This window comes from Cajanus cajan, chromosome 10 (genome assembly GCF_000230855.2).
Source record: "Cajanus cajan strain Asha chromosome 10, NIPB_CcT2T_4, whole genome shotgun sequence".
NCBI lineage: Eukaryota > Viridiplantae > Streptophyta > Magnoliopsida > Fabales > Fabaceae > Cajanus > Cajanus cajan.
The window spans coordinates 6387869-6411416 of NC_138526.1; the positions used below are offsets into that span (position 1 = coordinate 6387869).

The 23548-nt window shown below is 34.2% G+C and overlaps 1 protein-coding gene across 1 annotated transcript in view; it reads right to left on the reverse strand.

Moving 5' to 3' along the window:
- LOC109790978 (nuclear-pore anchor) overlaps nt 1–23548 on the reverse strand; it is a 42773-nt gene that overhangs the window by 10666 nt on the left and 8559 nt on the right. Inside the window, exons 12-33 of the mRNA XM_083064996.1 lie at nt 23197–23245; nt 22554–22657; nt 22407–22475; nt 22024–22167; nt 21836–21940; nt 21623–21736; nt 21214–21289; nt 12482–12534; nt 11981–12054; nt 9671–9773; nt 9456–9590; nt 9252–9350; nt 9147–9188; nt 9011–9064; nt 8698–8877; nt 8567–8614; nt 7671–7721; nt 6780–6863; nt 6626–6700; nt 6349–6533; nt 6167–6269; nt 4853–4969 (exon numbers count right to left, since the gene is read on the reverse strand). Of these exons, the coding sequence (XP_082921122.1) occupies nt 4853–4969; nt 6167–6269; nt 6349–6533; nt 6626–6700; nt 6780–6863; nt 7671–7721; nt 8567–8614; nt 8698–8877; nt 9011–9064; nt 9147–9188; nt 9252–9350; nt 9456–9590; nt 9671–9773; nt 11981–12054; nt 12482–12534; nt 21214–21289; nt 21623–21736; nt 21836–21940; nt 22024–22167; nt 22407–22475; nt 22554–22657; nt 23197–23245 (2064 nt within the window). The remainder of the gene's footprint in view (nt 1–4852; nt 4970–6166; nt 6270–6348; nt 6534–6625; nt 6701–6779; nt 6864–7670; nt 7722–8566; nt 8615–8697; nt 8878–9010; nt 9065–9146; nt 9189–9251; nt 9351–9455; nt 9591–9670; nt 9774–11980; nt 12055–12481; nt 12535–21213; nt 21290–21622; nt 21737–21835; nt 21941–22023; nt 22168–22406; nt 22476–22553; nt 22658–23196; nt 23246–23548) is intronic.

Consider the following 23548-nt stretch of genomic DNA (forward strand, 5'->3'; position numbering starts at 1 on the left):
ACTCCTTAATATTGTATTAGATATATCAATGTATAGGGTTATTCTTTCAGCCAGTTATACAATTTCCTTTTCTCTGTTAATCCTTCTTTGTCTCTCTCATTCTTTCTTTCTCTAATCTCTAAGACTCACAATTCTAATATGGTATCATAGAGTTGTCGATCCTTACCACCTTTCTCATTCTCTGCCTGACTGCACTGTCTGTCTCCTCTCATGGCTGAAGAACCACCATCGTCTTCCTCAACAATACCTCCCCAATCACCACCCCACTTTCATGTTGCACCGGTCAAACCCTCCTCAACCCCTTCCCTCACCTTCTCGCACACTATCTCTGAAAAATTAGACACGAAGAACTATCTTCTTTGGTGTCAACAAGTTGAACCTAACATCAAAGGCCACCGTCTTCACCATTTCTTGGTCAATCCCCAAATTTCTCAAAAATTTCTTTCAATTTCTGACAGAGATGCCAATCGAATTTCGGAAGAATATCTTGCTTGGGAACAATAAGATCAGTTTCTTCTTTCCTGGTTACAATCATCAATGTCCAAGGACATGCTCACTCGAGTCATTGGGTGCAAATCTTCCTTCCAAATTTGGGACAAGATCCATGCATATTTTCATGCGCACACTAATGCCAAAGCACGACTCTTAACAATCGTTCAATCTCCGATTACCTTCTTCGAATTCAATCCCTGGTCGATGCCCTCACCGCCATTGGTGATTCCGTCTCCCCCAAAGAACATCTTGATATTGTTCTTGACGGTCTTCTGGAGCAATATAAGTCCTTTGTTTCTCTAATCAACAACCGTTTTGATGAACTGTCAATAGAAGAAGTCGAAACCCTTCTTGCTCATGAATCGCGCCTTGAGAAATTCAAGAAAAAGAACCTCATCTCTGCCAATATCCTTGAAAACTCCTCAAGTTCTAATTCCCCCACGTTGCAATCGCAAGCCAATCTTGCCCATCAAGACTCTCAATTTGCTTCATTCCGTGGTGGCAGAGCTGGTGCACGGAATGGTCGTGGTGGACGATCCAACGATCGCTATGGACGAGGGCGTGGCAAGTTTGCTGGCATTCAATGCCAAGTCTGTCACCGATATGGCCACATTGCATCCTCTTGCTATTACAGGTTTGATAGCAATTTTGTCCCAGTTTTACCCTTTGACAATTCCTTTTCCACCAACTCAACTGCCAACCTAGCCCCTGGGTAGACTCCCTCTCCCTTTTACTCACAACCTGCAACGCATCCCACTGGGTTTTCCAATGGTATTTTGGGTTCTCGACCACCCAACCCCACCTCATCTCAGGCATACCTTGTCCCCACTGGAAACCTTCAAGCTCAACCATCAGCGTTGGCTATGACTTCCTTTTCGCCTGGTTCCAATCTGTGGTATCCAGACTCAGGAGCTTCTAATCATGTCACCAACATGTCCCAAAATACACGGCAATTCACTCCCTTTGAAGGGCCAGATCAGATCATCATTGCCAATGGCTAGGGTCTTCCCATAAACTCTTTAGGTGTAACTGAGTTTTCTTCCCCTTTCAGATCTCACATTTCTCTTACTCTCAATAACCTTCTTTATGTTCCCAATATTACCAAAAATCTAATCAGTGTGAGTCAATTCTGCAAAGATAATTATGTCTTTTTTGAATTTCACTCAACTTTCTGTTTGGTTAAATCACAGGACACTAAAGAGACTCTCCTCATGGGAGTTGTTGGCCTTGATGGCCTGTAGCAATTTCCATCTTTGCTTCAGCCAAGACAACCATCAGCCATTACACCCTCTGCTCATATATGTCTCAACCTCCAGGTTTTGAATCATCGTATAAGACTCTAGTCTGCAAACTTCATAAGGCAATTTATGGTCTTAAACAAGCACCACGTGCTTGGTTTGATAAACTTAAAGCTACATTGTTTCAACTCAACTTTCAGATCAGCAAGTGTGATCCTTCCCTATTGGTTTATTCCCATGGCAACCATGTAATCTACATTCTTGTCTATGTAGATGACATTATTATCACTGGAAATAATTCTTATGTCCTACAGAGTATTATTTCCCAACTCAACTCAGCCTTCTCCTTCAAGGATCTTGGTCGCCTAGATTATTTTCTTGGCATTGAGGTTAAATCTAACTATGATGGCTCACTTACCCTAACTCAAAGCAAATATATTCGTTACCTCCTCAATCGCCCCAACATGGAAAACTCTAATCCTATCTCTTCACCCATGATTAGTGGGTGTAAATTGTCTAAAACAGGTTCGGAAAAATTCCACGATGTGTCCTTATACAGATCTGTGGTTGGTGCATTACAATATGCAACCATCACTAGACCTGAAATCAGCTTCTCCATCAATAAAGTTTGTCAATTCATGTCCAATCCCCTTGAACAACACTGGTCTGCTGTCAAATGCATTCTTCGATACTTAAAAGGCACTATGTTCCTGGGATTACATCTGCAACCAGCTCCATCTAACTCTCCTTTGTCTATTCATGCATACTATGATGTTGATTGGGCTTCTAATCCTGATGACCGAAGATCTACCTCTGGTGCTTCTATCTTCGTTGGACCCAATCTCATCTCTTGGTGGTCCAAGAAGCAAACAGTTGTCGCTCGCTCTAGCACTGAAGCTGAATACAGAAGTCTTGCCCTTGCCACTGCTGAAGTCATGTGGATTCAAACCTTACTCTCTGAACAGCAAGTTTCCCATCATACTCCTGTTGTTTATTGTGACAATATGAGCACCGTTGCATTAGCCCATAATCCAGTACTTCATGCTCGGACCAAGCATATGAAGCTGGATCTCTTCTTTGTTCATGAAAAAGTTGCTGCCTATCTCCTTCAAGTGGTTCATGTTCCAGCCATTGACCAATATGCTGACATTCTTACTAAAGCATTGTCTCCATCTCGGTTTTGTGAACTTCGGACCAAGCTCAAGTTGGTCGACTCTTCGCCTCACCCCACTTGATCTTGCGGGGGGATTTTGGAGTATATCTTTACTCCTTAATATTGTATTAGATATATCAATGTATAGGGTTATTCTTTCAGTCAATTAATTTCAGTTTTAGCTTGGTTACCTGTTCAACAGGTCAATGTTTCTATAGCTTCCTTTGAAGCTATTGAAACATATAAATAGGATAATTGTATTACAGATTTACTTACCGAAAATACAATTTCCTTTTCTCTGTTAATCCTTCTCTGTCTCTCTCATTCTTTATTTCTCTAATCTCTAAGGCTCTCACAATTCTAATATAAGATAAGCTCCTATACCATCTTAGAATTTGTGTTTGGGGCCTAACTCAATTCCAAAAATTTGGCATGTAAGATGCAATCTATCGAAGCTTTTATCAACTTTATCCTTGGTCTATGTGGAAATAAACCACCACCCTTGATGTTCCAATTAAGGCAGCCCCCAAAGAGGCCAAAACTAAATGGAGCTATGGTTGATCAAAATTAAGGTTGCTTTCCATCAAATTGTAAATCAATAACTTTCTCCTTAATTCCAACAAGCCCACTATTTTGTGTTGTATCCTTAATTTGGCAACTTTAGAACTCTTATCATGATTTTTTCCCCAATTTGCTAATATTCGGTTATTATCAAATCAGCAATTATTTATCTTTTATCATTTCTTCTACCTCAAAATCTAAAATAACCTAACTTCCATAGTAGTTTATCGCATTATGTAACTGGGCAATTGCAATGCTCTAGTGTGGAGCAGTAGTGTACCGCTATAAATAACAAGTTGTGTCACAGTTTAATGTCACATTTTGAGTAGGATGAATAATGGTTAAAAACGGCCACTTACAACTGCTACTTGCTCAGTGATACGAACCAACCTTGTTTCCCCTTTTATTCACCGGCTCAAATGACGAAACTTTGTGATGTTTAAGTGGGGAAAGTCTTGCGATTTTATTCCCTTTTATTTTACGTGACCCTATTTTCTCACCCTCATAAATGATGATGGTTTCTTCTCTCTTATAGATGCAAACCATCTGACTAAGCTCCCATCAGTTTCAAACCAACCCATGGTACTCCAATGGAGTTCCAAGCTAACCTATGGCACACCAATGAACATTCCAGCTAACCCATGGCACTTCACGGGAGTTTTCAACCAATCTGCACACTGTGAAACTCGCATTGTTCTTTGGACTCTCCCTATTCACATCCATTGAGGGTTTGTTCTGCTCATGGTACTCTCCCTCTAAGTTCAGGGCTTGTTTGGTTTCTATTATGCTTATAGCTTAGTAAGCTTTAACTTGAGGGGAACTGTTAGAATATATGAAAATATCTTATTATGACCTAAATTATCCATTAACTTGTTTCCTTTTTATCTTTTCATGATTTGTTTCCCTAATTAGCTAGAACTATTGGAATAAATAACAACTAGTACAATACAAACACATAACAAATGAAGCAATACATCAATAACAACTCAACAAGAAATACATAAAAATATCAAAATAATTTTCCTGTTGTTGCACTATAATAGTGATACAATAATGCTTCTTTTAGAACAACACTCATTACTTAAGAAATAAACAACTAATCATTTATTCTTGAGCATGTGTCACTAACATTGAATAGCAATAATTAAACAATTCATATGAAAATATCACTTAGGTTTAAGCTTTTGAATCCCTTTAAAAATGCATGACAGCCAAAAGGCAAAGCAGCAGAAGATATAGTATGTTAATCTAATGGCAATCCAGAAAAACAGCATAAATCACACCAAAAACAGGTAATCATAAGGGGTACAATAATAAGCACCTCAAAAACTAATGTATTTGTGTTAAAAGTATTGAAAAAGAAACAGATAATAAAAATAAATCAGGGGTTAAATAGGAAATTTTTTACATTTTCAATTTTCTGAGTATTGGCTAGTTTCCGTAATTCGGATGCCTCCTCCTTCAGCAGGGCTAGTGCTTCAGATGTTTTCGTCAACTCCTGAATAGTTTCGGACTGGAGAACAACCTGAACAATAAACATCTAAGATTAAAAACAATGAAAAGAAATCATAACAAGCAGAGATAATGCAATATGTTATCTTCAACAGTTTCCAAAATTGTTTAGAAAAAATATGTTCACATCTTCAGATGTTAGCAATTCAAACAACAACGAATGGATTTCACCATGACTTTCATTTTCCCAAGCACATTAAGCAGCCAAGACTAATTAATTTATTTGACATAAGAAGATAATTTATTTGAGAACGAAAGTGATTTGAATATAAAAGGTTAAAGGATAAAATATACTCAATAAAGGCAAAACAACAGGGAAAAACAGAGACAAAGAAAAGGAACTATAGAGAAAATAAAACTAGTTTAGTCAACGAGCATATTTTTTTTTATGATTATAGTTAATGAACATTTAAGAAAACAAAAAAAGAAAAACCCAACATCTACTAAATAATTTGCAGCAACAGGAATCAAAATATTATAATCTCTACCAAATTAAAGTCAGATTGCTCAAAAATCAGACAGCCTGGCAAAATCAACATTCGACTAAATTCACGCAACAATCTAATATAATAAAGGCTAAAATATTTTTTGTCCCTATAGTTTCACTCACTTCACCTTTTATTCCCTATAGTTTAAATTAGACATTTTTAATCTTTATACTTATCTTTTTCAATCATTTTTAACCCTATAGTTTAAGATAAAAAAATTTTAGTTTATATATTTGCAGATCTTAATCTTTTTAGTCTTTATTGTTAATATTTTGTAAAAGTATCTGTTTTGTATTGATGTAGTAAAGGTCTTCAATTTTGTAAGAGTAAGAAAGTGGGTGTCTCAATAATGGATGTCGCAAGTGAAGGTACAAAAGTAACACAATGCGTCAAAGAACCTAATTTAGAGTAATTCTAATAAAATAAATTTGAGATCAAATATAAAAAGTTAAATTAATATCTTTATCACGTCAACAAAAAAGACATTACAAAAAAAAAATTAATGATAGGGATTAAGAGAATTAAAAACTGTAAGTATAGAAATAAAAAGATTTATCTTAATCTATAGGTACTAAAAAGGATTGAAAAAGATGAGTATATGAACAAAAAAAGTGTATTTTAAAACTATATGGAATAAAAGGTAAAGTAAGTGAAATTACATAGACTAAAAATAAGATTTTAACCTAAAGTAAATATATTTTACTATATCAAGAACCATGTACCTGTCTTTCATAATTGGTTTGAGCTGCCCGCCATTTCTGATGCTCCATCTCCAGGTTTTCTTTCAAACCCGAGATCTGAATTTCCATTTCTGAAATTTGAGAACTACATGCAGACAAAATGAAAGAAATGTGAAACCAAACGTGCAGAAAATTTAACACTGCAGAGCTATGATAAAACTTACGATTTAGTTAAAATTTCTTCTTTAAGATTTGTGATTTCAGCCATAGCAGATGTAAGAGCCTCATCCTTTCCCACAGTTTCTGAAGCAACTTCTTCATATTTCAAACAAGATTCATTTTCAATCTCTAACATCTTCTGTCTAAGTGAATTTAGTTCAGATTCTAGAACTTTCTTTGCATTGTCAGCCTATTTTGTTAACAAAAAATACAAACAAAATATGTAAGCACAATAGCAATTACATGGAAAAAAATATTTCAAGATTCAATATGCTAGAATACCTCGGTTTTAAAAATTTCATGAGCCTTTTCTATCTGTTTCATAGCATCTTCATTTGCCTCAGAGATGCTCTTATACTTCAGTGTAAAGTTTAAACACAACCAGTTAGTTGAATTACAAATTAAATATAATTTGTTTGAAAATAATAATAAGAACCTGCAGCATGTGAGTTTTGTTGGCAAGTGCTTCTTCTTTCAAATTTTCAATCTCTTCCTTTGCCTTTTGCAATTCAGCAAAAACCTAGATTAAGTTTAGGGGAAAATGTCAAGCACAATCACATGTATGAAGAAATCTATTTGTTGCAGAGTAAATTTAAAATAAAATAGAAAACAATAGAAGGGGTGCTCAAGAAAATCCTTTTTAACACAAATCATTTAGGCAATTAAAGATAGCATAACATGCATGGGTAAAGTATCCAAGAGTTCAGGTATCAAATAAGGATACATGAAGCAAATTGAAATATCCAAGAGTATTGGTTCCAATACAGATAAATATCTTAATAAACACTTACACGAAGAGAAAATAAGGTAAAACATATTCATTTTGTATCATACACAAATTATTGGAAAAGACAAATTACTGCATTTATATATACACCAAATGCAACCAAGGAGGGCAATGAGATTCGGAAAAATTCAAACTTGTCATTCTGGGAAAAAAAAAAAAAAGAGCTAATCACCTATACTCTATCGGTGTAAAGTTTTTTTACACTGACAACCAATTTATCTTTTAATTGTGCCATGTCACTGTTAAAAAATAAATGTATTTACAGTGACATGGCACAATTAAAAGATATAATTGGTTGCCAGTGTAAAAAAACCTTACACTGGCAGTGTATAAGTGATTAACTCAAAAAAAAATACACAACTATTCTGGGGACTTATAAAAGAGTCTCCACAAAAGGTCTTGTTTTTAACCCATACTGTTTACTTAACTGGATACTGTGTGCACTTCAATAAGCTCAACAGATAGGTATATTACATAACATATTGGCCAAGAAAATGCATAGGAATAAAGTGAATTTGATATACAAAAATGTATGCCCACCTCATCACTTAATAGAGTAGAAGCTCCACTCACTCTATCCATTTCACCAAGCTACATTCAATAATACAGCAAGTTAAAATTAAGAGCATAAATATTATGATTGCATGGAAGCGAACATATACAAAACACCAACTGACATTTCATCAAAAAAAAAAAAAAAAAAAAAACACCAACTGACATGACACATAACAGTACCAAGCAAATACTAAAATTGGAATTCCATAAAATAAATGTCAAACCCAGCAGTTCCATGACACATCATGATCTACCTGTAACTAACAATACACTTGACCAAAAGAAGTGGCATTTAGATACTATCAAGACATCATAGACAAGCAGATGGATTATAGAGGTTTTATTTTAGTAAAAACAGCTTCTATATTTGCATGGGTAAGGCTCCATACATCCACTCTCCCCAGACAAAAGGTGAGAGCCTCATGAACTTGATTGCCCTTTTACTGTTAAGTGTAGCTTGCCTAGCTAGCAATCAGTTTGAATTGTTAGATTTAGGTTAGCAATCCAAGTAACAATACCAACTATGGATGTTAAAGAACCTGTTAGAACTTCAGTCAATTCATTCAAAACACAGAATAAAAACTTATCTTTTTTCACATTGTAAACTTTTCATTAACTCTATCCTGCTTCTCTCCCTTTCTTAGTTGTTATAGATTTCTGACACATCTAATAAATTACATCTTTGATAAAAAAAATTAAAAAAAAATGAGCCATTAAAAAATCACAATGCCAACAAAAATTATAACTTCGAAGTTGGAAATGATATTCAATGAAAAATTCTACACACTAAACCATAAAGTGTGTAAAACCCTTATAGTTCTAAAGGACAAACCATCAACAAGACACTTCACAAATTAGCAAAACCAATCAAAGAAACAAACCTTATCATTTGCGGATCCCATTTTGCTTTGAAGACTTGAGAATTTTGCCTGTGTATAGATATTGAAGTTAAACTACAATTTGTGAAGACCTAAGACCAAGGTATACAAAATAGAGCAAACAAAACATGTACCTCAGCAACAGCTGCCCTTGATTCAGCAGTTGCAACTGCACGCAATGCATTGGCCAACTCTTTGCTTGTATCCTCAACCTGTCTCATAGAATTTTTTAAGGTCTGGTCCCGATCTAGTGCGAGTCTCCGCACATTTTCCCGCTCTTCATGTAACTCTTGCTTGGCCTCAGCCCATTCCCTCTGAAAAGTGAAAATTTATGATAAACAAAACAATAAATCATTAAAAAAAATGCCAAAATGCACTTCTTCAAGGAAAGAAAAATATGATTAAACAACTAATAGGAAGTACTTATAAGGAAACAGGAGAACACACCTCCAATTTCTTTATATATTCTTCTTGTTTAACCCTCTCTGCAGCTCTTGCTTCCTACATTTTTCAAATAAAGAAGAATCAAATAGAAACTACTATAGAAACATGAAAGTAACACGAGTTCATGATGATAACCTACCTCTCGAACTTCCTCAGTACTCTGTATGGTACCCAAACTAGCCTGCAATATCGAGTGTAAGAATATGCAAATTTATGAAAATTAAAAAATAAAAACACAGCTGACCTGCAAACGCAGCACCCTTTCAGATAAACTGCGAACTTCATCAGATGCTCTTTTTTCAGCATTTGATATGACTTCCTTTTCTTGCTTTAAAACTGACAACTGAAATAATATTATGGAATTTGTCAATGTAAAATTGGTACATCTCAGTTCAAAAGTTCATAAAACATCAAATAGCTCAATATTTAACTTCAATAAAATATTAACCTCCATAGTAAGTTTCCGAGAAAGCTCCTCAGCAGCCATCAATGACTCAGAGCTTTCACGCAATTTCCGTTGGTAGTCAACAACCAGCTGAGAAAACTCAACATTTCTTTCTAAAATGCCTTTTGCTTCAGCTTTCTAAATTGTCATCCAAAAACTCAAATTAGTACAACTAAGACATGCTAGGACAGCACTTAACATTACAAACAGGTACTAGCCTGATGTTCAAATTCTTTCATGAAGCTATCAAGTCTCTCCCTAGCAAAATTTGCTTCAAGTGTCATTTTGTCACGTTCTGATCGTAATACAATAATCGCACTCCTGAAGACACAATTTCAGATTTAGAACCAATTCATGCTATATACAGAAAGCATGTAACTATCTGTAAAAGGATCATGTAAAATGTTTAGTTATTCATATTTCATTTCTCTAATGAGCAATAAGATTATTTGGTTATAATTTCTACAAAAAATGAATAAAGAAGGGAATTATAGCTCTTTGGACATGAAAAAATTTATAACAAATGATTAAGAATAAATAACCTGAAATTAGAAATATTGTTGCTAAATCTACTACAAGTCAAACAGTCAAACCAAAACCTTCTGAGCAATGTTGTCAAAATCACAATTTAGATCATAAAATCGTGTGCTCTAACATCTCAAAAGTGGTCTTCCGTACTAACTTGCTCTGTGAATTGTGACCAGGTAGGTCACAGTGGAATTGTGACTCTATCGTGGGATTGATGATCCCTTGCAAGGCAAAGAAATAAAAAAAAAATAAAAAATAAAAAAAATGGGTATTGCAATTTCCTAAAATCCTATAGTGCATATGATGAAAGTCCACCGCAATTAAATTCCACAACATTGTGGCTGTGACACCATTGGGCTTCGTTTTCTTCTCTGTTTGCACTTTGCAGAAGCTCAAATTTTCTGTAATTGTAAATGTGTTTGTGAATTTGAGAGAATAATTTCCACTTCGAAACAATTCATCTTCTTTTCTTGTTTGCAGAAGACACTGCTTCTATTTCTCTTCGTGTGTCCTAGTGCCTCGTCCTTGAATTGCCAAGGGTTTTTTCCTTTTTGGAATGGACCTAACTCACCTTAGTGTATAATAATAATTATTGATATTAATATTAATATTATTATTATTATCTTTATTATTATTACTAGTAGTAGGAAAAGAAGGCACTTCATGCATTCAAGAGAATCAACTTTTTTTCTTTTAAGTTAAATGATGAGTAGTTTTTCTTTTTTGTATTATACAATTAATTTTATGATAGTTAATTACACCTAATAATAGGAAACAAATTGTGGACACCAAAAGATGGTATCCCATTTATTACTAGTATAGACTATTTTTATTATTACTAGTAGTATGAAAAGAAAGCACTTCATGCCTTCGAGAGAAACAATTTTTTCCTTTTTAGTTAAATGTTGAGTAGTTTTTCTTTTTTGTAGTATACAATTATTTTTATGATAGTTAATCAAAGGGTATATATTGGATAGAAATCCCAAAATTTATGGGATATTATTATGTTGCAGAATTTCAGGGATAGGATCTACAATTTATTCTTTATTGCTGTTACTGATGTATAGGGATTCCTATTTAATTATAGGAATTGCCTATTATTTGTTTCCTTTTTTATTTCCCTGTTTTACCTATTTATGTACTAGACCAATCATTTGAATAAAATAAGAAGAATGATTTCTTCCACTTCTGATAATAGTATAATTGGAAACAAATTGTGGACACCATAAGTTGGTATCCCTTTTATCATTGGTATAGAAGTATAGATTCAAAGAATGAGACTATGTTATTTTGAGTGGACCTAAGTTATCTGTTTTGAGTTAATTATTCATAATTGTAATAATATGTAATTATTATGTTAAATTTTTTTGTTTATAACTATTCTGTTAAATATATTATTATTACTATAATTATGAAAATTTAAAGGTTTTTTTATGCATATATTATATAGAAATATAATTTTACATTTTAGGCAAAAAATATAGGATCTTACAACCCCCGATTTCAATTTTTTCTCCCCTTCCTGATCTTAGGTAAAATCTCAATTTTAACAACATTGCTTTTGAGATTTTGCATAACTGAATTTAAGTTACTTCTCCATGGTTAGCAGACTAAAAACAGTTTATGCCACTTCATACAACAAATAATCAAGAAGGGCGGCCACGGTGAAAGGTTAAGGCAGCCCAATTATACACCCACATTATGGATAGGAATAGGATCCATTCCTAGACCCTGCATACAGCAGATGCTTTATAGTACCATGTTGAATTTAGTTGTCTATATACGTTTTATTGTTAAATTCAGTAGCATGTACATAGGTTTATCATTATAATCTTTGCTTTTCATCGATTTAGACACTAAATTAATACATAAGAACAACAGTACCAAAAATAACAGTAGTATGAAATCCATAATTACTGAAACCAACCATTTAAAAAAATTATGACCATCAATGCCACACTTTTATGAAAATAATGTATTGGAAATTCGCAAACACTTACCTAGACTTTGCTAAATCATCTTCAAGGCATCTGACACGCTCGACAGCTTTTTCCAGGGACTTCTTAGCAACCTCCTACGATAATGAAAATGACAATACACAATACAAGTGTTAAATATAGAACCTTTCATGAGAATTCACCTAATAACTAAAGCTTATTGGAGAGTTTGTCCTTCACACAATGTAAGAGCAGAAAGCAAAATTGATAGGCTACAACACAATAATGTCAAGTAGTATAATATGATTAGGTAATAATTTTAGATTAAGCAATGATGAAACCAACTTTACATAACTTCACAATATAAAAAATTTAATTTCAGCACAGGGCATATTAGACATATTCAACTTCAAGCCCAAAGAGCTCTCACATATTAAAGCACATTATGTATAAAACCATTCCTAAGCTTCTATATAATAGCTTAAACTATTGGCAGCCATGATCCTTGAGAGGAACTATGAGACTAGAAGTAATTTTCTCCAACTGTCCCATCATTATCTTTACCTGTGAACTTTCAATTGAAGTCTTAAGGTTGTTTCTTCCAACTTCAGCAACAGCTGAAAAAACCAGAATCAATAAAACATAAGATGCCAACAATGTATAAGGTGAGGACACTTGATCTACAATAACCAAACAAAGATCAAAACCTAATCTACAACAGCATACAATTCTTAAAATTCAGTTAAGAAATATTTACTCCATGCATATTGGCATTTTTCACAATATAACAGAAAAACTTATGGATACAAGCACAAGCAATCAACAACAACCCATCAGGTGAGGTGGACACATGATTTACACAATGCCATTAGACTCGCTTGAAATCAAAATTCTAACTTTGAATGTTTTCTCATAACCCATGACAAACCCAGGTAAAGGATGGTTGTTGTAAAACTTGTCAAAAGCTCACACATGGTTCACAGCAAGACAATCAATTGAGCAAGCAAAAAAATACATCAATGGAATTGCATTACACCGATTTCTCAGCAAACAAACAAGCATAAGCAACACGCAAAGATACAAAGACTTCTCAAGTAATTGACCTATAAGGATTTAAGGCTAAACCCATAAGCATTTCAATCTATCCTCTGATTTGGTATCTAGCATCTACCTAAAACCTCAAATAAATCATACGTAAGTTATTATAAGAAAAAAAAAAACACAGAAAGAGGGACCATACCATATCAATGATAAAGTATAATTATTAATACAATTTCAATATGATTGAAACCTATTTCATTTCTTGTTTTTACTTCCATTCTTTTATACCATACAAATCTAAATTTGTAACGCGTGACATATTTTATATCATACAAGGAAAAGGAATTCAATATAGTTTTAAGTGACAAGGTAGAGCAGCATATACCCCCTTCTCAATTTCCTATGCAACTAAACCTTGTATTTAATGCCCAAGGGATCTCAAGTGAGATGACCAAACATCTTTTTGCTAATTCTCAATTTCTACTTTATTTTTTAATCCGGATTCTCTATGCTACCCAAATCTAACTTCTTCTGTAGACTAACAATAGCCAACCCCAACACTTAAACCCTTGTCAATCCTTTTCTTCCTTCAATTTTACTTGGAAGTTGGAACAAACCAAAATCTCTAGGTACACTCGCAGCACCAAAAGAACCAGCAATAGACCATTTAAGCAACGTGCTAATCCCAGCAAAGCCTTTGATATACTTTTGCTCTCCCTTTGATTCAATATAAACCCGAATCCTATCCATTAAAATCCATAACTTTCAGCTCTCCCACATCATAACCCATTCAACAAACAAACTTGTTAAACTCCAAGCTATCCAAAATTGAAATTTTCATCTACAAGACCTGATAGACTATGGCCAAGGCCAAGGAATCCAAGAGGTGATATACTAAAAGAACCAAGAGGAATGGGATGATCTTGAAGACCTTTTTATGTTTGTACATATTGTAGTTCTTTTGTATAGGTTATTTTTGCCTTTGTATTTGTGAGGCACTTTACTTGCTTTTTCTAGTGTTTGTATATTGATTTCAAGGTAGGTTACTTGGAGAGTTTAACTCCATTTAACCTCCCTAGTTGATACATTCATTTTGTATTTTTTCAGTAAGGAAAAAGGGGTGGCATTTAGCAATGCTTGAGGGTGTGACTAGTAATTAGGCCAGGACTGGGCCTAGACAAAATTTTACATAATGGACTCATTTTGCTCCTAATTTTTCATAGATTTGATTTAGCTAGGTCTCATCATCATATGATGAACCTAACTAAACCAAATCAAACATTTTTGAATTAAATCATGGAGCAATTTGAGCACTTGGCCGCCTAGCTCTCTTAAGTCTCTCTTTGGCCGAAAATTTTAAGTCATTCCTTCAAGCTTAGTAGCTTCTCTTCCAAGTTTCTAAACTTAGGTAGGTTGAGCTGACCTTACCATGGTTCTTAAGTGAACCATGGCCAAGGTAGCTTCTCCTACAAGTTTTCTAAACCATGGAAGGTTAGCTACACCTTACCTTGGTTCCTAGTGAACCATGGTTAAGGTTAGCTTCTCCTAGAAGCTACCTCTCCCTATATATTTGTAAATACCTCACATGTACTCACTTTTGAACAAATTGAGAAATGAAATCAGATTTTCTCTCTCACTCAAGAGTCATCAAACCGTAGAGAATTCTCTCCTAGGTTTCCTACCAAAGGTTTTCAACCTTAACTTTGGTTCCTCAAGCTTCTACACAAAGCTAGGAGTAACCGAATCACCTTGAAGGCTTCTCCTCCATGGAAGGTTTCTTCGTGGAGCTTCAAAGTCTCTAAGAACACCTCAAGAGTTCACGGTCCTTAGCATGGAATCATTGAAGGATCAACAATCTCCTTCAACTAGTTCCATCATTTTTGGTATCTAGAGCCTAGTGCTCTTGAGGTTTTTGTTTCTAATTTTTCCTACTTGAATCCGTGTTGTCTAATCTTCCTTTTCTATGTCTTAATGTGTGTTTGCTGTATGGATCTAATTTTGTTCATATCTTGATGGATCCTATTTGTCACATGAGAAATAATTGATTCATATTGTTGCTTGTTCCTAATTCTTGAATCAATTTGTTTTGGTGCGCCTAGGTTATCATCTTGTTCTTGTGCGTTTTAGTTGTTTATTTGAGTCTCTCCATTCTATAACATATGTCCGTGATTGGACAACATTCATTGAGCATAGATTTTGTTTTTGAATCATTTGTTTTGTCCTAGAAAGTTATGTATAGTCCTTTGTATGTTGAAACTTCCTAGACTAGCTTGTTTGACCTAATTTTTTGTTTTGTGTTGTTGTGTCCGAAATTTGTGTGTCTTTTGCTTATTAAATTTGTACCTCACTATATGTGCTTTTGCTTTACATGATTGAGTTCTTAATTTGCTATTAGTTCTAGCAAATTTCATAGAGTTAGGTTTCTATTATGTCTTGTTAAAAGTTTTGTCAAAAAAATTCATAAACACTAATTTCCTATTAGGTTTTCCTTGAGTCTTTGTGTGGCTGAACTTTTAACAAATATTTTACATTAAAAACAGAGGCAAAACAGAGGTGTATGTGTTCTAATTGCATGAGAAAAACTAAGGAAAAAGTGCTTAAAAATTTGACCTAAAAATAATACAAAATTGTGAAGCACTAGTGAAAACATGCTTGTGAACACCTCTTGTTTTGTGTGAAATTTTTGCTGCAGTTTTTCTACCTTAAAACCGAGACTTCTAAGTGTTCAAAAGGCATTGAAACTCCTAAACATCAAAAGAAAAAGAAGTGAAAAATATTTTGATAAAAGGAAAAGAAAGAAAAAGCAAAAGAAAAAGCCAAAAAGGAGTGTAAACTTGTTTGTGTTTCTCTCGGTTTTGGTATTGTTTTGGCATAAAAATTTTGTGACCAGCCACATTGTTTGAGTCTTATTTTTATTTCTAATCTTAGCTTTTGATTTGGTAATCCATTCTAGTGTCTTTCCTAGGTTAATCTTTGTGTGCTAGCTTTCAAAATTGCCTTAATTTTTGCTTGTCAATTTTGTAGAATTCTTTCTAGTCTTGTCTCATTTTCTTCTACCATTTGGTGTAGCCTTTCTAAATTGTTCCTTTTCAGTTTTAGCACTAATATTCCAGTCTTGAAGGTGGTTGAGTACTTCTTAAAAGGTGTAGGAGGCCAAGGCAAAGGACATCCACTTGAAGGCTTTGGTGGTTGCTTAGGGAGTTTGTTCTCTCTTGATAGCTAGGCTCTTGAAAACACCTAGAAGTGACTAAAGTCAAAGTTGCTTCTAAAGAGTAGTGAAAACACCTTGTGAGGCTGCAACTTGTTGGCTGGATTGGAGCAAGAAGGAGCTAAATCATTTGTGAAAACTTTTGTGAAAATTAGAGACTAATTTAGTGACGGAATTTTTGGTTTCTAAAACTTGTTTTCCTTACAAATCCGTCTCTAAATTTTGTTTCTAATTAGTGGCTAATTTGTTTTCCTTGAAACTAAGTGCAGCCACTAATTTCATTTGAAAGTGAATTTACATTTCATTTGGAGTGTGAATTTACATTTAATTTGAAGAAAATTTGAATTTCAATTTAATTGTAATTTTTGTTTTCCAAATTTTTGTACAAGGCCTTTATTAAGGAGTGTCTTGGAGTGCCTTTGGTGTATCTCCATCTCTTCTTAAGAATTTTCATAGTAAATCTCGTTTAGTACTTGTGAGAGTGGTCCTTGAAGGTCTTTGGTGCCTTTCAAGCTCTCACCTAGGTTTAAATTACTTACCACGCCTAGTTTATGTTTTCAGTCATTTAAGTTTTCAAGCAATTTATGTTTTCTTGCTCTTTATGTTTTCAAGCACTTTATGTTTTCATGCAATTTAGTTTTCAAGCAATTTATGTTTTCAAGTCTTTAAGTTTTGATTGCATTGCTTAATTGTACACATTAGGCACTTGCTTGTTAATTTTCTTTTGAAAAATATCTTTGTGAAAATTGCTTTGTGCAAGGCAAAAGTACAAGGGGGTTTAGAGATTTTTACTTGAAGAGGCTTAGTTATTAAGTGGCTCGATAGTAGCTCACATCCCTCCAAAGTTCAATTTGTACTCTTAGACCTCCAAGTGCCAAGTCTAAGCACTTCAAAAATTTAAAAAAAAAAAAAAAAACTATTTTTGTGTGGGAAAATCTTCTTGAATTAAAATGTTTCAAACTTCCTCAAATAGTGAAAGTGATGGCTCTCCAAAAAGTCTTTCATATATCACTAAAGAGCTCAAATCACTTAAGCTATGGAAAAAGCAAGAGTCCATTCAAAGAGAAAAAGAAAAGATTGAAAGAGAAGGACAACTTGCTTACTTAGAGGAAGAATTGAGGATCTTAAAACAAGAAGAAGAAAAATTGAAAGAAAATATGAGAAAACAGAGAAAAAAAGAGTAGGAGTTCACATTCACAATACACATCTCCTAATGAAAGCCTTAATGTAGGTAACCATTATCAACCTCCCCCAAAAAGAACTATTAAACCAAGGGAATCCAATGTGGATTTCCCTCAATTTTTTGGGAAGGATGATGTGGAGGCCTACCTTGATTGGGAGATGAAGGTAGAACAACTCTTTGCTTGCCATAGGGTAAGTGAGAAAGAAAAGTCTATCTTGCAACCCTTAGCTTTCAAGGGCATGCAATGTATTGGTGGACCTCTTTTTGGAAAGAGAAAGACGACTCCACAATGATCCTCCTATCCAATATTGGAATGATCTTAGGAGTGCATTGAGGAGGAGACACATTCCCTCTTACTATGGTAGGGAGCTTATGAATAAGCTCCAAAGGCTCCAACAAAAAGATATGACTGTTGAACAATATAGGCAACAAATGGAGCTATACATGATGAGGGCATATATTAGAGAAGAGGAAGCCACTACAGTAGCCAGATTCATGAGTGATCTTAACTTAGAGATTAGAGACCAAGTGGAGCTACTACCCTACAGGGACCTAAATGACTTGGTCCAACTTTGTGTAAGGGTAGATCAACAAATGTTGAGAAAATCTTCTAAAAGAGAAAGCTCCCACTCTAGATCTCTTAGGAAAGACTACTTGGAGGAGGAAAAACCTTTTGAAAAGAAAATTATTTCAGAACCCTCCAAAGAATTGGCTAAGAGGAAAGAGAAAAATAAAGATAAGGATAAAGATCTCATCACTCCACACACTAGCACAAAGACTAGTGATATTAAATGTTTCAAGTGTCTAGGGAGAGGCCACATTGCTTCTCAATGCCCTACAAAGAAAGTCATGATCTTAAGGGGGCATGACACTTATAGTAGTCAAGAAGAGACTATTACCTCCTCTTCTAGTGAGAGTGAGGTTGAAACAAAGCTTAAAAGATCCAAAGTGGAGCCAATTTATCCTTGTGAAGGAGAGCTCCTAATGCTTAGGAGAATCCTTCATAATCAACCTAGTGGTATCCTATCACAAAGAGAGAACATCTTTCATACAAGATGTAATGTTTTAAATAATGTTTGTTCTCTCATTGTTGATAGTGGTTCATGGTGCAACTGTTGTAGCACTAGGTTGGTTAAAAAGTTGAGTTTAATTACTATGCCACATCCTCAACCTTATCATTTGCAATGGCTTAATAAGGATGGTGACATAGTAGTTAACCAACAAGTGAAGGTCAAGTTTTCCATTGGAAAGTATGAGGACCAAGCTTTATGTGATATAGTACTAATGGAAGCTTGTCATATTTTGTTAGGAAGACCATGGCAATTTGAAAAGAAAACTATACATGATGGTCTTACTAATGAAATTACCTTCACTCACAAGGAAAAGAAATTTGTACTTTATCCTCTCTCACCTCAACAAGTGGTGGAGGATCAAGCACAAATGAAAAACAAAAGAAAAAGAGAAAAGGTAGGGAAGAGTAAAGAGGAAGAAATATCCTCTAATGGAATTATGTCTAAAGAGAATTGTTTTATCACTAAAGAACCTATGAAAACTATTCTCTTTATTCATAAAGACTTTAACTCTTACCCTCATGCTGCCACTAGTCTTGAAGAAGAGATTCACAAATCCATTATTTTTAAAGAAAAAGAATCTCAACTTCAAGATTTTGTGAAGGAGAAGTGGACTTCATTTAGTTCTACTTCCCATGCTACTTCCTTGGTGGTGCCCAAGGTAGATAGTCTTCCTACCTTAGTTGTGTCAATAATGCACCCAATTTATGGAATATATTTGTTGGATATAACATATGAACCTTCAAGGTTCCTTGTGACAAATTCTTTTCATTACTATCCAACAAATAATATAATCCAAAATTATTTAGGAAATTTCTTAGTAGTATTTTCATTATTTTCTAGGAAATTTCTTAGGCAAGATATTTTAGTTTTTAGGATTAAGTCTTTAGTGTGCTACAGTTTTAGTTTTAGCACATTTTTAGGATTTAGAAATATACCTAGTCTATGTTTAGGAGAGGATCCTATTTATTATATTAGTAGGTCTAGTGTCATAGATTTCTTTAGGTTCCATGAAAGGATTCCTTCTAGGATATTCCATTCACATTTATTTGTTGAAAATATCACCTCTGATGAATTTTATTATATATTTGTAGGTATGGCCAATAATCATGAGGACCCTCGAGATTTGAAGTCAAATCCTTTTCAAGAGGGAGGGAATGATAGACTATGGCCAAGGCCAAGGAATCCAAGAGGTGATATACTAAAAGAACCAAGAGGAATGGGATGATCTTGAAGACCTTTTTATGTTTGTACATATTGTAGTTCTTTTGTATAGGTTATTTTTGCCTTTGTATTTGTGAGGCACTTTACTTGCTTTTTCTAGTGTTTGTATATTGATTTCAAGGTAGGTTACTTGGAGAGTTTAAGTCCATTTAACCTCTCTAGTTGATACATTCATTTTGTATTTTTTCAGTAGGGAAAAAGGGGTGGCATTTAGCAATGCTTGAGGGTGTGACTAGTAATTAGGCCAGGACTGGGCCTAGACAAAATTTTACATATTTGACTCATTTTGCTCCTAATTTTTCATAGATTTGATTTAGCTAGGTCTCATCATCATATGATGAACCTAACTAAACCAAATCAAACATTTTTGAATTAAATCATGGAGCAATTTGAGCACTTGGCCGCCTAGCTCTCTAAGTCTCTCTTTGGCCGAAAATTTCAAGTCATTCCTTCAAGCTTAGTAGCTTCTCTTCCAAGTTTCTAAACTTAGGTAGGTTGAGCTGACCTTACCATGGTTCTTAAGTGAACCATGGCCAAGGTAGCTTCTCCTACAAGTTTTCTAAACCATGGAAGGTTAGCTACATCGTACCTTGGTTCCTAGTGAACCATGGTTAAGGTTAGCTTCTCCTAGAAGCTACCTCTCCCTATATATTTGTAAATACCTCACATGTACTCACTTTTGAACAAATTGAGAAATGAAATCAGATTTTCTCTCTCACTCAAGAGTCATCAAACCGTAGAGAATTCTCTCCTAGGTTTCCTACCAAAGGTTTTCAACCTTAACTTTGGTTCCTCAAGCTTCTACACAAAGCTAGGAGTAACCGAATCACCTTGAAGGCTTCTCCTCCATGGAAGGTTTCTTCGTGGAGCTTCAAAGTCTCTAAGAACACCTCAAGAGTTCACGGTCCTTAGCATGGAATCATTGAAGGATCAACAATCTCCTACAACTAGTTCCATCAAGACCTCTAGAAAATTGAATACTGATTAGTAATTTAGTATTAAAGTTAGTTAGTGTTATGATGATTTGCAGAACTATTGAAGACTAACATTTTGGAATAAGAAAATATTAGCAACGAGCAAGGGATGTAAAATCACAAGAACAAACAATATTAAATTATAGAAATAAAAAGGAAAGAATTTAGAGAGAAGGAATGGAAAATATCAAACAAGACCACCCTTATAAATGTCAGAGCAAAATAGAATATGCAATCTTGTTTATGTTTCGTTTTCATTCAGATATCATGGGATCAAGCATTGAATCCTATGAAAAAAACCCGATTGCAGAAAGTCTGTAAATAAATAAGATAGCATAATCCTATATTTTTTCCCAGGGTTTTTCTGCCCAGTTTTGAATTCTCTGTGAACTTTGAATGTTGCCGTCTCAAGCTCATAAATAAGATGATTAGCAAACGTCTTTCAATCTCCACAAATATTACAAGTTACAAAGTTTTTTTTCCAAATATACAGAAAAAAAAATCAATCCCATAAAGCACCTGTTCTTATTCAAAATTGAGCACAAAGGAAGAGGGGAGATTAAAAGGAAACAACAGCAAATAAATATTTATGAAACCTGCAAGAGCTTCTGAAGAGTGGGTATGAGATAAATGAAGATTCTGCTCCTCATACAACCTCTTGTACATCGCAACCTACGAGAATTAGAAATAAGTACAAACTTGCCAGAAAAAAAAAAAAAAAAAAAGTAAAGTAACAAGGGGAATGCTAGTAGCAGTAACACTGTTTGACAGGCTCTCTTATTAACAACCACCAAAGTAAATAAATGACATTTATCAATGAAATAATTATAAATAAGAGCATTCTGACCAACAATTATAACTGAGTTATTCCAGTTAGCGTGCTTTGGGTCCGTTGTTTTTAATACCACTTGGACTTGTAAGGTATTTCCTCCTATCTCATAGAAAACCCCAAAACCCTCCCCAAGCTGCAGACCTTGAATTATAAACAAAAAATTATAGACTTACAGTTGCATGAAGCGATTCAATCATTTGCCCTTGCTCTTCTGCTCTGTGCAGAACAGCTGCAACTTTAGAAGCAGCTTCTTCAGTATGTTTTTTGAGTTCCATTTCAAGTTTCTCCTACAATTTAATAGTAGAAGAACATCCAAATATTTTTAAGGTTGAGGGTCTTTGCAGGCTAAAGTATAAGGATAGCATTAGATTTCTTTTCCAACAAACCTTGAATTCCAGCTCTTGATTTTCAATCTGGCCAGAAAGACTACGTACAAGGCTTCTAAGTTGGGCATTCTGCTCAACTAGCCCATTGATGTCCTTGAAGGTCAACTGCATTCAAAATTTCAGTTAAACACGTAACAATGAAACAGACAAGTTCAAAAGGAGACAAAATAAATCCAAAATCATCTTACAAGGTGCTGTGATATGACATGTTCAGCTTCGGTTTCTGTAGTTGTCCTTGAAGCAATATTTGAAGCATCATCAACAATATCATACCCCATTGAGCCACCACAACGAAGTTGTATGTCTCGACATTCCTTCAAAAGTACTGTCACCTGTAAAGAATAAATTATCAATAAATAACTTATATATAAAGGATAATAATCAAGGCCATGAGGATAAATTCATGACCTTGATAACTATAATAGAGTAAGAAAATTATGCAATGCCCAACCAATAATAATATTTTGGTACAAAAATTACTTCTTAACAAGTAAAAAAATGTAGGCTTCTAAACAAGCACCAAGAAAGGAAATCATCATTTACTACAGAAAAATTGGTATTTTTCTGTTACCTGTTTTCGAAGGTCGTCATTTTCTTTCTGGAATAGATCACAGTCCCGTTCACGCCTTTTTAGGTCAGCCTGCAAGGATTAAACCTAAGCAAATCCTCATGTACACAAAAAATTGAGAAAGATGAAACTGTATTTCATGTTTTAAACCTTCAGTTGGAGGATGGTTCTCTCCAAGTACGAATGTTCATTGAGGGCATTTTGCAATTTTTGATTCATCAAGGAGTATGCCTCAACCATCCTTTCATGCTCCACTGCAAGCACGCCAATATAATTATTTTAGTAAAAAAAAAAATACAGTATCAATGACAAACAAATAAACAATGTAGCAATGACCATGCTAGCATAGCTTTTTCTCTACAGTGACAACAGGAAGTTAGGAACAAGTGATTCCTGATTGAAAAATCAGCATAATAAAACATGAAAATCTACACAGCCAGTTTAAAATTGAAATTTAAGATGAATTTTCAAATCCTTGAGTAATTTCCCTAAGTAGTTGCAAAATAAAATCTCTAGATAACAAGACTACAACCATCAAAATGACCATAAACAGGAGCAAGGACAAAAAAAGTAACCATCCACCCACTATTGGTCCATTCACAATTTCACATTATATATAATAAAAGCAACAATGCAGTACATTAGAGATGCAGATCTGCATTTTATGTTTCCTAGTTAAACTTTTACTGCAGAACAATAAGGAGAGCAATGTTGGATTGGGATTTAATGACTTTTTCTTCTCTAAATTTACAGCATATTTAATAAACCCATTCATTCCAGCAGAAAGATATACCTCTTTCATCCATTATTGCATCCGCTTTCTCCTCTAACTCGTTTAGGACCTGAAAAAGTTATAGAACAGCATTGCATCATCTTTAACAAAATAGACATGGAAAACATGAGTGCATGTATTATTAAATTATACTGATAGTAAAAAGCAAAATTAAAAATATATAGTTAACAGTATAGCATAAACAAAAGCCCTGAAAAAAAAAATCATATTAAAATGAATGTAGTTTCCCATTCATAAGATATATACTATGAACTCAAGCATACCAGAAGTCCAGAACACAGTTGTAGGATTGTTGTAAAATAATTCATCTCCAAATCAAAACAGTGCATCCAGAGGTGTAACTAACCGTCTA